This window comes from Bufo gargarizans, chromosome 5 (assembly GCF_014858855.1).
Source record: "Bufo gargarizans isolate SCDJY-AF-19 chromosome 5, ASM1485885v1, whole genome shotgun sequence".
Classification (NCBI taxonomy): Eukaryota; Metazoa; Chordata; class Amphibia; order Anura; family Bufonidae; genus Bufo; species Bufo gargarizans.
Window position 1 is genome coordinate 45977173 of NC_058084.1, and position 19067 is coordinate 45996239.

General features: G+C 45.0%; 1 protein-coding gene across 1 annotated transcript in view; it reads right to left on the bottom strand.

The window, feature by feature from the left end:
* LOC122937823 (fibrocystin-L-like) overlaps positions 1 to 19067 on the bottom strand; it is a 260317-nt gene that overhangs the window by 123242 nt on the left and 118008 nt on the right. Inside the window, exons 26-33 of the mRNA XM_044292918.1 lie at positions 16006 to 16153; positions 12836 to 12993; positions 10367 to 10489; positions 8477 to 8576; positions 8047 to 8166; positions 7304 to 7465; positions 2993 to 3114; positions 1159 to 1484 (exon numbers count right to left, since the gene is read on the bottom strand). Coding sequence (XP_044148853.1) covers positions 1159 to 1484; positions 2993 to 3114; positions 7304 to 7465; positions 8047 to 8166; positions 8477 to 8576; positions 10367 to 10489; positions 12836 to 12993; positions 16006 to 16153 — 1259 coding nt within the window. The remainder of the gene's footprint in view (positions 1 to 1158; positions 1485 to 2992; positions 3115 to 7303; positions 7466 to 8046; positions 8167 to 8476; positions 8577 to 10366; positions 10490 to 12835; positions 12994 to 16005; positions 16154 to 19067) is intronic.

A 19067-nucleotide genomic window follows, 5' to 3' on the forward strand; every position in this document is an offset into this window, starting at 1 on the left:
GGTGAAATGTGATTGGTTGCTATGGGCAACTAAGACAGTCTTCCTTTACACCAGTTTGATAAATCTCCCCCTATATTCCATGTAGATGTGGCCTTTGGGAGCAGTCAGAGCCACGAGTCAAATGTTGAAGGGCAGCGTTGCTGATCATGGAGCTGTCGGTCCTCCGTGCTAGAGTCGCATGAATGCACATGTATAGCTATTCTACTGACTGACTGGCCTGTATCCCACAGAAGAGTACGTGGGGGAGGATACATAGAGCCAACTCAACCATCGAGGTGATCCCACAGATGCTCAATTAGGTTCAAGTCTGGGGAATTAGGAGGCCAGGAGAGTAGTTGTAAGTCTTGGTCATGTTCTTCCAACGAATGTCAGACATTTCTAACAGTGAGACATGTCGCATCGTCTTGCTGGAAGATCCCATCTGCCCCAAGGAAGACAATCAGCATGTATGGGTGTACATGATCTGCAAGGATGGATTCATACCCAAATCTATTGAGAGTGCCCTCCACATGGATGCGTGGGCTCAGAGAATGCCACAAAATATGTTCTTCCAGCAATGGTTTCAGGGTGGTTGTTTTTGGTTTATAAGGAGTTCTGACACCCAGCACCTCTGACACCAGTCAATAGCAGACCGCAACGGGAACAAGCTTCCCTAGCATCGCGGGTGGCACTAGGGATGCTCGTTCCCGTAGTACCCTGCTATTGGCTTCCCCCCCCCATCAACGGATGTTTTGATCCATGCGACACGGAGGTTCCATGCGACACAGCGGCTGTGTGGGCATCAGAAGCAGTGCAGGTGCCTGGGAGTGGGGTAAGTATGAGCAGTAGGAGGGGCCAGGCATTTTGGGGGCATTATAGGGGTTGGATAACCCCTTTAACCCTTTTAAGTCAAATAAAGTAAGGAGTTGATGACTTTGCATAGGGGATACAGGGGCAAATGTCCACAAATGTCCAGACTTCAAAGTACCCCTGCTCCAGTGCACTACAATATTATAGTGTTTGTCTTCAAAACCTGACCCGATGCTGTTAGTTGGGGTCAGGATTCGCATCTGCAATACGGAAAATGCCCCCACATAAAGACCATCTAAATAAGGTCAAACCAGGATAGTAACATGTCTGAAAGACGCAGACCTTATATCACAAGAATAGGTTAAATACCTGGTTATTGCAAATCCATCATTTCCGACTTGCACCATGATGTTGTATGTTCCGGGTGGAAGTGCAGGCAGAAGACATCTTATATTGGTTGGTGTCCATTCCAGAATTTTGCACGTTTCATTTGCAAGAAAAACAGCGCTGTCTCCTGACTGATTTAGGAAGTTAAAGCCTGAAATAGTGAGAGTTGTATTTCCCAAAACACTACTGGTTCTTGGTTCAATTCCAGTGATGGTTGGTGCCAAGAAAGAGGTAAAATTGAATGCATTTGGTAAGGTGGCATTAAGTCCATTTGTGAAAACAATAAGATCAGCGTTGCCTTCTAGCCCCTAAAAAAAAAACATTCATGTAATATGGCCACAGCTTCATTTTTGTATTTCACCGCACAAGACCTATACCCCTATGGATTTACTAAACAGAACTTAGATTATTGTAGGGTTTCATGAGGATTTAAAGGGATTGTTTCATCAATACAACCCCTGTCCATATATTGTATTAGGACGTCACAGAAGGCGCTTCCCCACTTGGTAACCCCCCCCCCCCCACTTCCCCTTTATTAGCCGGGGTAGAAAACCACAAAAAAAACACAAGCATTTCAAGACTTTATCAGTTTTTGCTGCAACTGTTGATTGTCTATGGCTACAGTCACAAACTGTTTGCAGTGTCCCTTTGCAATTTGTAGCAGGAACCCCCCCAGTACATATGTGAAACATATCCATAGACCCCCATGCACCTGACAAAAGCCAAAACAGTGTCCTTTTGCCCTGCATAGGGTTGTTATACATTGGTATACCTTTTTTCAGTTGTATGGAATAGCACAGTCTGCTGCGTTATTCCGTACAGAGTAATAGCACAAAACTAGTATACTGCATGGTATATGTTGGGAAATCGTCTCTACATATTCCTCCAACATACACTGCAAACACAGCGTGAATGGACTGTAAACTGTGATTTTATAAACTTTTATATGAAACTGTGGCTCAAACTAAATATTGCTTATAAATAAGAACTAATGCAGTGACCCAGTGGACCACTGCTAAATGATTAAGCACTGTGTCAGATATTTAACTGATGTTTTCTGGCTTAATTCCATTTTAAACTGTTCCTCTGTTGTTTGCACTCAATGTAAGCCTGAATTATAGGGTTAATATCCATTCCCTGGAAATAGTCTCCAGGAAGGAGCAGGTCCTAACCTTTGGGTTTGGTTCTTTTCTGTGGAGTGGTTAGTTAGAGGGAATTGCAGTTTAAGCAGCCTACATAAACTGCAATCCTGTGGCATACACAGTCAGCATTTTTGAGACCCAGGAAAGACTCCATAGAGCCAATGAGATTCAGAGTAGAAAAGAACTATTGAGAATGTAGATCGGCCAAAAAGGAGGGTGGGTGGAAGTAGTCTGTGAAGGTAACGCATGTTTATGGCTTTCGAACTTCACAGCCCCTTGGCTGGGCAAACAGGCTTCCGACTCAAAGATCATACCAGTGTAATAGACTGTGTTTCTGTTTTACGGTTACACCCGCAGTGGGAATTGTAGACATGTTTTGTGAGAACTGTACCCCTAGGTTGGATTGGAAGGTAGAAAAGTTTGGAAGGGCACCACATCAGAGAGAAGGCTACATCAAGGGTGTTCCCCCGGGGGAGAACTACACTTATTATCCTGTGTCCCCCTCTTTACTGTAATTGCCCTGGGAATGAGGGAAAGGGACACCATGAACATCGGGACTAATACCACCCTTATCATCATTGTCACTCCCATCTTCCTTCCTGACGCACTCCCCTCCAGGCGTGTTGCACTACCATCAAAAGCAATGCTGACAGTATAACAAGTATAACACTTACCTCAGAGGTACGGCATTTAATCATACTCAGATTTGCAAAGACCACGGCACATCCATTGCCATCAAGTTCTACCACAGAGTTCCCACTAAATCCAGAGCCATGAATTGTTAATAATGTGCCTCCTAGAAAGAAAGCATATTTTCAGTGTTAATGCAGTGAAGAAGGGAAGAAGGGCATCTGATAGTATAATGTACCTATACTGTATGGACAACTGCTTGAGGTTCTCCCCTGTTCCCCTTAACATAACAAAATGCACTCACCTGTCCATGGTTGCCGCTGCTCCATTACTAGCCTGGACTAGGAAGTGGCTGTATCCCAAGACCGCTGCAGCCAGTCTCAGGCCTCAGCAGTCAAAGAGGCTATAAAGGGGTTGTACCATGTCAGACATTCAGGGCATATCGCTAGGATGTGGGTCCCATCTATACTTAGAACAGAGCCAGCAAAGTGCCACAGAGCACACCATGCATGTGCAGCCGCCCTCCGTTCATTCCTATGGGAGCGTCGAAAAGAGTACGCTCAGCTATTTTCAGAAGTCCCATTAAAAATCAATGGATGGCGCACTGTGCAAGCTCAGCCACCACTCCATTCACTTCTATGGGGCTGACGGAAATAGCCGAGCCAACGCTTGGCTATTTTCGGTGCTCGTACAGGAATGAATGGAGGGTGGCCACACATGTGCGGACTTTGCCGGCTCCATTTAGGGACCTGCACCTATCAGACATTGGGGGTATATCCTAGCGATATGCCCCCAATGTCTGCGATGGTACAACCCCTTTAATGGTACCTCACTGCTGTGATGCAGCATTCAAGCCACTGTGACCTGTAATTGGCCGCACTGGGGGCCTGGCACAGAGCAGTGGCAGGATCGGTGAGTCGGGTTTGTCATGTTCAAGCGGTTGTCGGCTCCGAGCCTGGACAAGCCTTTAATGCACCATCTTGTGCTATGAGTGATGTATTTATTACAGTCAAACCTAGAGATTGGTCAGATATGTACACCGTGTGCATCACCCAGGGTTGATGTTCCTGGAGGGATACACCAAATGGAAAAGGATTTAGGAAAACTAGAGGAATGGTCCCACTGCTAGAGTCAAAGTAAATGGGGTCCTCTCTCCCCCTTTCCAATCCATAATGGGACGCGGCAGGGCTGCCCATTGTCCCCCTTACTATACGTCCTAGTCATGGAACACCAGCTGGCCTCCATACGCGCCAATCCGGACATAACGGGAATAACGATCGGATCACAAGAGTATAAATGCGCGGCGTTTGCTGACGATCTCCTTCTTTACATAACCAACCCACGCATCTCTCTACCATCCTTGCTTCGGGAGATATCTCAATTTGGTGCTTGGTCTAATTTTAAAATCAACATGTTCAAGTCAGAGGCCCTAGATGTCACTTTGCCAAGCGACCTGACCCCTGTTCTTAAGGCTTCTTTTCCCTTTGCTTGGCCACCTGGAGGCATAACATATTTGGGGATTAAAGTGACAGCAGATCTCTCGCGACTTCATAAATTTAACTTTGCGCCCCTTCTCCTACAGTTCCAAAAAGACTTGGACGGATGGCGTAAACAAGACTTCTCTTGGTTTGGTAGGATTAGCATATTAAAGATGACCCTCTTACCAAAACTACTGTACCTTTTACAGACTATCCCCCTCCGCATCCCGTCCTCGTTTTGGTCCCAACTCCGTAGATGCTTCACGCAGTTTGTTTGGGCCCCTGGCCGACCGCGGATAAAATGAGAGATAATGACTCGCACCAAGGAAACAGGAGGGGTGGGTCTCCCAGATTGTCAACTATATTACCACTCTGCAGCCTATGCCCGACTGTTGGACTTGATGCGTACTGACACTTCCAAGTCGTGGGTGCAAATTACAAAGGATACTTCACCGTGCTCGGTATCAACCCTCCCATGGTTAGTGGGCTCTCCATGTCAAACGTCATCGCAATTGTCCTTCTCTGCCCATCATACCCTCGCAACCTTAGCATCCATAGGTCGCTTAACCTCACTGATTGACCCTAAAGGCCCCCTGGTGCCAATCACTGATCATCCTAGATTCCCCCCAGGGCACTCATCTAGACACTTTCTTCAAGGCACAAGAACCCGACCGATCAGGTTCTGCCAGGTTCTCTCTGGTCCCGCACTGAAAACCTTGTCCCAGATTCTGGAGGCTCCACTAACCCGTAATTCCTTTGAATATCTGCAGCTTCACCATTTTTATACCTCTCTAAGCAAAACCCACACTCTGGCCAGGAAACTCACTGAGTTTGAGCGGATGTGTGTCTCCTCCTCAGCGATCCCACACCCCATATCCTCGATTTACAAGCTGCTGATACACCAGCGATCCTCGTGCCTTCCTCCATATTGTCAGGCCTGGGAGCGGGATCTGGGGAACCATTATACCCCAGCCCAGTGGAACAGATGCTTCCTTCTATCACACAAATCAACGATTTCGGCCAAAGCTCAAGAAACGAGCTACAAAATTATATCCAGATGGTACAGAGTACCAGCGCTACTCCACAAATGGTTCCCGACAGTATCGGACCGTTATTGGAGGTGTCTTAAAGAGGAAGGCACGATGATCCATGTGTGGTGGAACTGTAGTGGCTTACGGCCCTTCTGGAACTTTGTTCATAGAATAATCAAAGAGGTCACAGGAGTCCCCATCCAAAATTCTCCAGAAGCCCTCTTACTGTTCGACGGTGTCCTGAATGTCCTGGCATATAAGAAATCCCTCCTAAAATACATGGTTCAGAAAGCAAAGGCGGTGGTTCCCAGGCATTGGAAATCCCCCTCTCCCCCCTCGCCTGAGGAGTGGTTTGATGAAATTGCTCTGTATCAGAGGCTGGAAGAGCTCATTAGTATTACGCCCGCAGACACCGTACGATATGTGAAGATATGGGGCCCCTGGGAAGCCTTTCGCTCTTCAGCCGCATTTCGAGATGCACAGGTCTAACCGCTTCAGCAAAAATTGTGCCCTTCCCCTGCCCTCTCCTCCCCCCTGTTCCCTTGTCCAATGTCTGGTCTGTCTATCTGCTATTACTATTTACATTTCCGTTTAGATATGCCTAATTCATATTCTTCCATGATTTACATTGCTTGATGACGGGTGTGTACACCCACTACAGTTCTGTAGACATCATATTTGAACTGTTAACATTGTTTGAATGTGCACCTATCTCTATTTTGGTTGTACTGAAAAATCTCAATAAAACCTAAATGAAGAAAAATCTGGCAACTAAAATTTAATGTTGATAAGTGCAAGGTAATGGACCTGGGGCGTAAAAACCCAAGAGCAGAATATAAAATCAGTGATACAGTCCTAACCTCAGTATCTGAGGAAAGGGATTTAGGGGTCATTATTTCAGAAGACTTAAAGGTAGGCAGACAATGTCATAGAGCAGCAGGAAATGCTAGCAGAATGCTTGGGTGTATAGGGAGAGGCATTACCAGTAGAAAGAGGGAGGTGCTCATGCCGCTCTACAGAGCACTAGTGAGACCTAATTTGGAGTATTGTGCTCAGTACTGGAGACCATATCTCCAGAAGGATATTGATACTTTGGAGAGAGTTCAGAGAAGAGCTACTAAACTGGTACATGGATTGCAGGATCAAACTTACCAGGAAAGATTAAAGGACCTTAACATGTATAGCTAGGAAGAAAGAAGAGACAGAGGGGATACGATAGAAACTTTTAAATACATAAAGGGAATCAACAAGGTAAAAGAGGAAAGAATGTTTAAAAGAAGAAAAACTGCTACAAGAGGATATCGTTTTAAATTAGAGGGGCAAAGGTTTAAAAGTAATATCAGGAAGTATTACTTTACTGAGAGAGTAGTGGATGCATGGAATAGCCTTCCTGCAGAAGTGGTAGCTGCAAATACAGTGAAGGAGTTTAAGCATGCATGGGATAGGCATAAGGCTATCCTTCATATAAGATAGGGCCAGGGGCTATCCATAGTATTCAGTGTATTGGGCAGACTAGATGGGCCAAATGGTTCTTATCTGCCGACACATTCTATGTTTCTATTCTTAATTAACAGATCTTAATAATTGAGATCAATAGTGAAAATAATATCCGTATAGACTAATAGGCATTGTTGTCCTATGATTACAAAGAGAGGTCCTTTATCTTTTCAGAAACGGCATCAACCAAGTCCATAGGTCGTGTGAGCTGAGGCCTGTGTCCTACTGTTCTCGAGGGATCCTGAGTTTGGTACTCCCCGTCCCCATGTTTGCTTAGTCTATACTAATAGGGCTTATAAAAAAGGATATGTCTAACCTAGAGCAGAGGACAACGGATCTACATGAATACCTGCAGGGCTTCCTGAGGACGGTGTTACTGAAGAGACAATGATATCATAAGTAAAAGTCAAGTTTCCTCCATACGAGACTGCAAATCCACGTTCTGCGATGGACACAGTGATCGGGAATGTTCCAGCGCTTGCTTTCTGAGCCTGACAACGGATCTCATTATCTGTATGTAAAAATACACAAAGAAAAGCAAAATGAATCACAGTGAATACATAATACATGACATGTGAGAGACTCAGGGTTGCACCTAGCCTTTCTGCTGTCTGAGGCGAAAACTGGAACGGTGCCACCCCCAATGTCAATTTCTTAACATAACCCCTTTGCCACAATGAAAGCGCTCATTGCCCATGGCCTGTCTGCTGCCCCCCTCTTGCCCCTACCTGGTGCTGCCTGAGGCCTCACTGGTGGTGCACCCCTGGATAGACTACATGAAAGTATCAATAAAGGAGTTGAATTAGCAAGTCAGTCCCGTTTGAAAAGGAAAATTCCCTATTAAGAAGGTAATTGTCGTAGGTTCAGCTTTAGACAAAACACAGCGGCCACTACAGGGGGAATAGAGTATTACAAGCTGTCCATTGAAATTAATCGGTGACCATGTAATACTTTGGCGTGCCAACTTCACTAAGGCTAGAGCTGTACTTTGTGAGATGCTCTCGATGGGTCCCCAACTATGGAATGGGATCGTTCTGAGACAACACATTTAATGTAATTTATTTTTACATTATTTAGGGCAGTTTGACTTACCTCTGAGGGTAAGAATGGTGCAAGTAAGATTTCCAATTGTCACATAGGTTGTGTCATTGGCGGTGCTGTTAGCAAATCCAATCCCATTTATTATTAATACCGCATCTTCTCCATTGACGGCTGAAAAATATGGTTATCAACTTAGTGCTTTGAACAACTCTTAAAGGAGAACACCGCTTTTGGACAACAAATTCCTACAGTCCACATGTAGGAATTTGTTTTTCATCATCCATGTGCAATGCATTGTGGGAGTTACACAACAAGAGGTGACCGTACACAGATTCGTTCTGCACAAAGATGCCTATATTGGGGGGGGGGGGGGGGGGGATCAGACGATGACCTAATGTGTATAGAAGCCGCAAAATAGACAACCTGCAATCTTGATAATTTTTTTTCTAATTTATATTCCAATGATTTTCGCCATCTTTACCTGTATTAATAGAATAGATAAATGGTGTTTGTTTTACATCCCAGCTGTAGTCACAGTTTCCAGAACACTTTGAAGGGATTCCATTTATGTAGACTTCCACCTATGATGGATAGCATGGATTTATTGTTAGAAATGATCCCCCGACAAAAAGGAATGAATGAATTACTGTACAAGTTAGTAAGGTGTCCTATTTCCATTTAACCACATCTGTTTATGGGAAACATTACGTACCCATAGCCATAACCATAGGTCTGTCATTAGTTCCGCCCATCAGGTAGGTACTGTTCATCCCTGGGTGTCCTCCTCTCACCCCCACAGCTCAGTGATCAATTTCAAAGATTTAAAAAAAATGGGTACAGACCAAAACCTTACTCATCCTTTAAATGTGCTGCAGCTCCGGCCCCGACCGCACATTGATTGTGACCACTGCAGCCAAACACTGGCCTCATGAACTACGTGTGACGGCTGAAGGCAGTGATTGGCAGTAGCGGTCATGTGAACTATGGACATGGTGTGATTATTGATTTACCAGCAGAGACCAGAGAGACTGGGACCAGAATAGGAGCACTGGAGCAGCTGAGCATCTAAAAGGTGTGGAAGAGGTTTTTGTTTATTTTATGCTGCCCCCGTTTTGTGCTGTTTTTATAAAATCTAAAAAAAAAAACATTTAGCATACATATATCCTTCATTTACATATGTAACCCAAGAGTTATGAAACCAAGTGGTGTAGTCTAGACTGGCTGCGTGAGAGGAAGCATCTGCAGAGGTGAGACCTGCCACAAGGAACTTCCATCCTTGCATATCAACCAACTACAACCATCCTCTGGGAAGGAAAGAAGTACAGAATATAAGACTGTGTGGGACCAGAGTGAAGTACTGGTGCAAAGCACAGACATAGGTGCAATCTCTCTTCTCTAGCAATAGGCCTTACTGCTACTGGAAAGAGCACACCTCCTTAGCCACCCACCACACTTTTACCATGGATTGGCTGCCTGTTGGAGGATCTACACCCAGCTGTGAGAGTAGCTGCTTACCCCCTCTGGTTAATTTGGAAAGTATTTTGGATCTGATAGAGAAACACTCAGAGCCAGCCATCTCACTGCCGGTAATCCCATGTTCAGCTTGGAAGTATTGTGAATGTATCTTGGAGAGACAGAACTGAATGCTATCAGTGCCTTTTCTATAACTTCACAACATGAAGGGCTCCAAAGCTGACATCAGACATGAGCCCCAGAACACAGGATGTGCCCCAAAGCGAAGAAAGGTTGTGTACCTCCACATATTTCTACATGGTCCCAAGGAGCACCAGTGAGGACACCCACCGCAAACCACAACTACCACTACTGTCCTTCTCACAACTCTCCTCTGTGGGCTGCTTGCTGCATGTACAAGGTGTGCCCTAGAGATAGAGAGCCATCGGAGGAGGCAGAACCTGTCTGGAGAGACTTTTACATTGTTTGCTTGCCTCAAAGTAGACATTTGAGGTAAAATACGTTTATGTAATTTTGTTTGAGGGGTCGGTAGTAAACCACATGTATAGTCAGGGAGACTTGTATGTTTAGTAAGTGCTCAGCAGAGCAGTGGTTGATTTGTGTTTTGGGCCCGAATGTAAAGGCTATACGTTTACTTTGAATGAAGAACAGTCCAAACCGGAAATGGACTCCTGCGTCACTGTCTCTGACTGCATTTGATACCATTTTGCCGACCGCTACTAAACTAGGTGTCCTTTCCCCAAGGCCCCGTATAGGAGCACATTCCTTGTGCCTGTACAGAAATCTCGCCCTGTCATGCAGCTTTTCATATCCCAATTCCCTATACCCTGGCCATTTACTACTATTATATCCCCATCTTTTACAAGCATTAGTAATAAATACTATTAAATTTCCATACCTGTGGCTTTGTGTTTGGTGTTCTCACGAAATCCCCAAACAGGTGCTGACGAAACAGGCCTCCGCTAGTTACTTTTACTGCGGATACTTGAGCAGCTACACCGGTCACCTTGGAATCATTGACCTGAATACAACACATGGCGAAGACTTAGATATTTTTTATTTTTTTCAAAATAATTAGACCTTCCTTCTCACAAACCATACTCTAGCTGTAGGGCAACTGGCTGCAGCAGGAGCCCTCCTCCACTGTTCTGTCTGCAATAGAATATGAGGAGTGCCCCCCTATAAGATACTTATTCCTTTCACGTTTGTCTAAGGCGATAGAGCAATAACGATCAATATATGTAATAACATTATAGCAAATAATGATAAACAGCAGCAAAGCTTTATTATTTAAGGACTATTTTTTTTGAAGGAAGAGGCCATCTCCAATATAGATATAGCAGAGCTATATCGATGCATAGCAGAGCTATGGTTAACCTAAAGCAAAAATATATCCCCATAGGTATATAAAACGGGCCGTACTCTCAACATTTTGGACAATCTCTACTTTTTAGAAGTGTCCCTTGACAATATACTGATCACAAAGTGCCCATGGGCTTTCTGTGGGAAACTTATCAGTAAGGCTGAATGCACACTACTGTGATCTATACGAGTATATTACTGTACTGCAGCGGCGGCACGAAGCGCACGGCGTCATAGCAAACAATGACGCCGTGCGCTCCTGCTCTCAGCAGGATGCCAGGCCGGGATACCACGAACTGCTCCACGGTCGTGTGCATTCGGTCTAAGTGATCAATTTTCCTACAGCGCCACCACAGGGGTAATTATGCATAACACTGAACTCATACAAATCTATGGGCTGTCTGTGTAATGCAGGACAGGACAGGTCCTCCAGAGTAAGGCCTCATTCAGACAGTCGTAGTGTTTCGCGGATCCGCAAATTGCGCGATTGCGGACAAGAATAGGACATGCTCTATCCTTTCTGTGAAGCTGTGCTGTCCACATCTTTTGCAGCCCCATTGAAATGAATGAGTCCACAACCGTTCCGCAAAATTGTGGAACGGGTGCGGAGCCATTCATACAGCTGTCTGAATGGGCCCTAGGAGACATTCTTTGTAGCCAAGAGATGAGGATCCTGAGCAGAGAACCCCCCCTCTCCTCTATTAGAATTCCTTAACCCTGCTTTCACACCTGAGCGTTTCCCAAACGCGCGTCAAAACGCCCCAAAGAAGCTCAAGTACTTGTTTGAGCGTCGGGCGTTTTACAGCGCGATCGTACGCGCTGTAAAACGCCCAGGTGAGAACCATTCCCATAGGGAAGCATTGCTTTTCATGTGTTGAGCGTTTTACAGCGCGTTTGAACGTGCTGTAAAACGCTCAGGTGTGAACTAACCCTGCAGAGCATCTGTCAGCAGATTTGCACCTATAAAACTATGGGGCGTCATTTGTTCACAGTGCATTTTGTAGTATTCTGTCACACAATGACATTCTGTGTCACAAAATAAACTCTGTGCCTCAAAATACAATTCGTTAATTTTGTGACACAGAATGTCATTTTGTGACTTAAAAGTCTACAAAATGAATTTTGTCTATACAACATACATTTTGTGTCACGAAATGCACTGTGAACAAATGGCGCCCCATATGCATTTGCATATATTAAAGCATCCTTTTTCTCAGCAACGCGAGCTCATATGAACACGGGACCAACACACAGACGTCTTCAGCTGCCAAGCGCACATGTAACAGGTCATAGGTACAAAACTGCTGACAGATGCCCTTTTATGACGGTATGTTAAATATGTTTTTCTAAACTGGATAACCCATTTAAGGCTACTTTCACACTTGCGTTCAGAACGGATCCGTCTGCATTATAATGTTAAAATATTTCTAAGTGTGAAAGTAGCCTCAGACGGATCCGTCCAGACTTTCAATGTAAAGTCAATGGGGGACGGATCCGTTTGAAGATTGAACAATAGTGTGTCATCTTCAAACGGATCCGTCCCCATTGACTTACATTGTAAGTCTGGACGGATCCGCCTGCCTCCGCACGGCCAGGCGGACACCCGAACGCTGCAAGCAGCGCTCAGGTGTCCGCCTGCTGAGCGGAGCGGAGGCTGAACGCCGCCAGACTGATACATTCTGAGCGGATCCGCATCCACTCAGAATGCATTAGGGCAGTATGGATGCGTTCGGGTCCGCTTGTGAGCCCCTTCAAACGGAGCTCACAAGCGGACAGCCGAACGCTAGTGTGAAAGTAGCCTAAGACAATGTAACAGACAGGGATATGACTGTGTAATAAGACTGATATTTTATGTAACATGATATCCTCAGATCTTTCAATCTCAGTCCCAGCTCTGCTATATCTTACGTCTAAACAAAAAAAGCAATTTAGATATAACTCTACTCAGTCAAGCAAATCTACAGTAGGCCCTGTGAAATCAACAGATGAAAAATGATGTGTATACCTGTAAGAGCGGCTGGTATCCTGTAGCCGTTAAGAACTTTATTTGCCATGTGTATCCTCTGCAGCTTCTATATCTTGAAAGTATGAAAACCTGGCCTAGTTCTGGAATGGTCTCTAATGCATATTTCAGATCGATGCTGGAGATGTCTACACGGAGATCTGTAGAGCAACCAGAGGATGGGGATTATTGACTGACCGATCATAGACAATGTTATCATAAAACTATTGGCTTTACCAATTACCAGGGCCTTAGGGGTGTGCAACCTGTGCCACCATCCAAGGTGCATGTGCAATGTGCAAATTTCAAAGTTTCAGTTTCTCTACTTCTGTAATACATAGTAAGACCCCCAAAAATTGTGATGACTTTACATTCCCCATATGTTTAGTTCATGTTTGAATTATTTTGGGAATGATATTTTATTTTTTGGGGATGTTACAAGGCTTAGAAGTTTAGAAGCAAATCTTGACAAAAACCCAATTTTTAGGGACCACTACAGGTCTGAAGTCACTTTGCGAGGCTTAATAGAAACCACCCAAAAATGACCCCATTCTATAAACTACACCCCTCAAGGTATTCAAAACTGATTTTACAAACTTCGTTAACCCTTTAGGTGTTAGACAAGAGTTATTGGCAAATGGGGATGAAATTGAGAATTTCATTTTTTTGCCTAATTTTCCATTTTAACCCACTTTTTCCACTAACAAAGCAAGGGTTAACAGCCAAACAAGACTGTATCTTGTCTCTTAACTCTGACTCTGAAAGGTGCGCCGTTTGGTTTTTGGAAGGCAGATTTTGCTGGACTAGTTTATTTACACAATGTTCCATTTGAAGCCCCCCTGATGCACCCCTAGAGTAGAAACTCCATAAAAGTGACCCCATATAACAAACTACACCCCTCAAGGTATTCAAAACTGATTTTACAAACTTTGTTAACCCTTTAGGTGTTGCACAAGATTTAATGGAAAATAGAGATACAATTTCCAAATTTCACTTTTTTGGCAGATTTTCCATTTTAATATTTTTTTCCAGTTACAAAGCAAGGGTTAACAGCCAAACGAAATTCATTATTTATGGCCCTGATTCTGTAGTTTACAGAAACACCCCATATGTGGTCGTAAACCGCTGTACGGGCACACGGCAGGGCGCAGAAGGAAAGGAATGCCATACGGTTTTTGGAAGGCAGATTTTGCTGGACTGTTTTTTTGGACACCATGTCCCATTTGAAGCCCCCCTGATGCACCCCTAGAGTAGAAACTCCAAAAAAGTGACCCCATTTTAGAAACTACGGGATAGGGTGGAAGTTTTGTTGGTACTAGTTTAAGGTACATATGATTTTTGGTTGCTCTATATTACACTTTTTGTGAGGCAAGGTAACAAGAAATAGCTGTTTTGGCACCGTTTTTTTTTTTTGTTATTTACAACATTCATCTGACAGGTTAGATGATGTGTTATTTTTATAGAGCAGGTTGTCACGGACGCGGCGATACCTAATATGTATACAATTTTTTTTATTTATGTAAGTTTTACACAATGATTTCATTTTTGAAACCAAAAAAATCATGTTTTAGTGTCTCCATAGTCTGAAAGCCATAGTTTTTTCAGTTTTTGGGCGATTATCTTAGGTAGGGTCTCATTTTTTGTGGGATGAGATGACGATTTGATTGGCACTATTTTGGGGTGCATATGATTTTTTGATCGCTTGCCATTACACTTTTGTGACATAAGATGACAAAAAATGGCTTTTTTTACACCGTTTTTATTTTTATTTTTTTACGGTGTTCACCTGAGGGGTTAGGTCATGTGATATTTTTATATAGCCAGTCGATACAGACGCGGATATACCTAATATGTATATAATTTTTTATTTATTTAAGTTTTACACAATTATTTAATTTTTGAAACAAAAAAAATCATGTTTTACTGTTTCCATAGTCTAAGAGCCATAGTTTTTTCAGTTTTTGGGCGATTATCTTGCATAGGGGTATGAATTTTGCGGGATGAGATGACTGTTTGATTGGTACTATTTTGGCATACATGCGACTTTCTTGATCACTTTTATTACCTTTTTTTCTTGAAGATCCAGTGGTTCTGATGTCTGTATAATACAGTACAGTACACTATATAGGGTATTGTACTGTATTTTACTTACACTTTGTCTGAACAGATCTATGCCTTTAGCACAGATCTGTTCAGCACCATGGACAGCAGGATGCCTGAGAAGGCGTCCTGTTGCCGTGGGAACCTTCCCCGTCTGCTCAGTTGTCGCCACAACTTCGCAGACGGGGAAGGGTATTGCACAGCAGCCCCCCGATGGGAGAGGGAGGGAGCCCCCTCTTACTGTTAACTTTTTCCATACCGCGGTCCGTACGGACCGCGGTATGGAAAGGGTTAAACGGCTGACATCGCGGCACAGATGTCAGCCGTTTATACCAGAGTGTCAGCAATGTGCTGACACTCTGGTATACCACTGGCCACCAATGAATATTCAAGAGGAGGCGGGCGGGGGATCGCGATCCCGCCTGCCGCACCGCCCGCCTCCCGCACCGCCCGCAACCCGCCCCCCCTGCACCTCCTGCCGCCATAAAATCATTCAGGGGTGCAGGAGGGTGAAATAAACTTTATTTGGGGCATTTTAAAGTTTGATCCTCGCGGTGATCAGAATCGGCAGAAAGCGCAGCAAACCGCAGGTCTGAATTGCCCCCTCCCCCGGCGTTGTGACAGGATGCCGGCTGAATGATTTCAGCCGGCATCCTGTTCGGATTAACCCCCGCAGCGCCACAATCTCATTTTAAACTCATGATGTAATGGTACGTCATGGGTCCTTAAGAACTCGGGAAACATGCCGTACCGGTACGTCATGCGTCCCTAAGGGGCTAAAGGGGATGTTGAACCAAGTCTACTCATTTCAAATGAAGCATCATCTGCATTTAGCTGATAGTCGCACGTCAGACTACCACTGCAGCCACAGCCACTGCAGGTGCAATATTCTATTACAAGTCACAAAAGATTTGTTCACTTTTATTTACACTATATATATATATATATATATATATATATATATATAGTGCTAGATTTCTTCATTTACCGCAGTTATGGTGTAAACCTGCCCCTTTATTGACACAGTGAAGATATGTCCTACCAGATTCATGACAATTGACATGTAACCATACCACGTATTTCCTTTCCATAAGCTTGTATACTGAATGTTCCCCCGATGGGAGGGGATGCAGTCTGGGTCCGATTTATCTGGATTAATGTGCCTTGTGGCCAGGATGGTGTTGTATAGATGGCTGAATCTGCTGGGCTGCTGAGAATATTCTAAGAAATAGGAAAAATAATAATAATAAGTACAATACATAAGCATCATTACCAGGGGTCAGACCCCCACTAATGGCACATATCCGAAATTACATATATTATCGCTTATTGTACTAATGTTTTGCCTATTGTACTTGTGCTGTTTTATATTATGTATGTATACCGCCTATTAGATGTACAGTTCTATGGTGCTCTCAAATAAATAATAATAATAATAATAATAATTGATTTGCATCTGTTCTTATAAGGCATCATGTGAAGCCTTGTGCACGGATGGCTATATGGAGACAGACAAAGGCATCACGGCGCTACAGTAGACACTCCATGTGCTGCAGTACAGAGACCTAGACACTCCATGTGCTGCAGTATGGAGACCTAGACACTCCACGTGCTGCAGTATGGAGACCTAGACACTCCATGTGCTGCAGTACAGAGACCTAGACACTCCACGTGCTGCAGTACAGAGACCTAGACACTCCATGTGCTGCAGTACAGAGACCTAGACACTCCACGTGCTGCAGTACAGAGACCTAGACACTCCACGTGCTGCTGTACAGAGACCTAGACACTCCACGTGCTGCTGTACAGAGACCTAGACACTCCACATGCTGCAGTACAGAGACCTAGACACTCCACGTGCTGCAGTACGGAGACCTAGACACTCCATGTGCTGCAGTACGGAGACCTAGACACTCCACGTGCTGCAGTACGGAGACCTAGACACTCCACGTGCTGCAGTACGGAGACCTAGACACTCCACGTGCTGCTGTACAGAGACCTAGACACTCCACGTGCTGCTGTACAGAGACCTAGACACTCCACATGCTGCAGTACGGAGACCTAGACACTCCACGTGCTGCAGTATGGAGACCTAGACACTCCATGTGCTGCAGTACGGAGACCTAGACACTCCACCTGCTGCAGTACGGAGACCTAGACACTCCACGTGCTGCAGTACGGAGACCTAGACACTCCACGTGCTGCAGTACGGAGACCTAGACACTCCATCTGCTGCAGTACTGAGACCTAGACACTCCACGTGCTGCAGTACGGAGGCCTAGACACTCCACCTGCTGCAGTACAGAGACCTAGACACTCGACGTGCTGCAGTATGGAGACCTAGACACTCTGCGTGCTGCAGTACGGAGACCTAGACACTCCACCTGCTGCAGTACGGAGACCTAGATGCTCTACATGCTGCAGTACGAAGACCTAGACTCCCCACACGCCGCAGTACGGAGACCTAGACACTCTGTGTGATACAGTACGGAGACCTAGACACTCCACGCGCTGCAGTATGGAGACTTAGACACTCCACGTGATGTAGTACGGAGACGTAGACAATCCGTGTGCTGCAGTACGGAGACCTAGACACTCCATGTGCTGAAGTACGAAGACCTAGACACCCCACGCGTCGCAGTACGGAGACCTAGACACTCCACGTGCTGCAGTATGGAGACTTAGACACTCCACGTGATGTAGTACGGAGACTTAGACACTCTATGCTCTGCAGTACAGAGACCTAGACACTCTACGTGCTGCAGTACGAAGACCTAGACACTTCACCTGCTGCAGTATGGAGACCTAGACACTCCACATGATGCAGTATGGAGTCCTAGACACTCCACGTGCTGCAGTACAGAGACCTAGATGCTCTACATGGTGCAGTACGAAGACCTAGAAGCTCTACATGCTGAAGTAGGGAGACATAGACACTCCACGTGATGCAGTACAGAGACCTAGACATTTTATGTGAAGCAGTACGGAGACCTAGACACTCTGTGCTGTTCTTTCAAATTTAATTCATGCACTGTATTATTATCTCTTCTTTTATTATGTTGTTTCTATGTATTGTTCTCTGCTGCCATCTGCTGGCCGGAATTCGTATGCTGCACACCTTGCTCTTGTCATTAAAGTTTTTCTCTGCTGGGCGTGGTTTTAGCAGCCTTGGTCCTTGTCACTTCCTGTAGCCATTTTTCAGTGCTGCATTCCTTTGTGACTGGAGACACACACCTTGGCTTGTGAAGGCATCAGTTTTTGACCAGCAGTTAGCCTCAGGAAAGACATCCACATGACAGCATCTACTCTGCTACTGCATTCCTGTATTGCATCACTGTATGTCGCTGCTTTGGATAAAATAAACCCACGTTTGATTGCATCCTCATGTCTACGTCTGGATCCATCTAACCTGAGCATCTGCCGGTCCGGTCTGCTCCACTGCTTGGATACGAAGGTAGGACAGTCACACAGTCTTTATCAGTTACACCTTCATTCGCCTTCATGTGGGGACAGAACACACTCCATGCTCTGCAGTACGGAGACGTAGACACTTCATGTGCTTCAGTATGGAGACCTAGATGCTCCGTGTGATACAGTACAGAGACCTAGACACTCCACATGATGCAATATGGAGTCCTAGACACTCCAAGTGCTGCAGTACAGAGACCTAGATGCTCTACATGCTGCAGTTTGGAGACTTAGACACTCCATGTGATGCAGTACGGAGACCTAGACACTCCACGCGCTGCAGTATTGAGACCTAGACACTCCACGCGCTGCAATATGGATACCTAAACACTCTATGTGATGCAGTACGGAGACCTAGACACTCCGTGTGATACAGTACGTAGACCTAGACACTTCATGCGCTGCAGTATGGAGACCTAGACACTCAGTGTGATACAGTACGAAGACCTAAACACTCCACGTGCTGCAGTACAGAGACCTAGACACACCGTGTGATACAGTACGGAGACCTAGACACTGCATGTGCTGCAGTATGGAGACTTAGACACCACCCTCTGCAGGACGGAGACCTAGACACTCCGTGTGGTACAGTACGAAGACCTAGACACTCCATTTGATACAGTATGGAGACCTAGACACTCCAAGTGATGCAGTACGGAGACTTAGA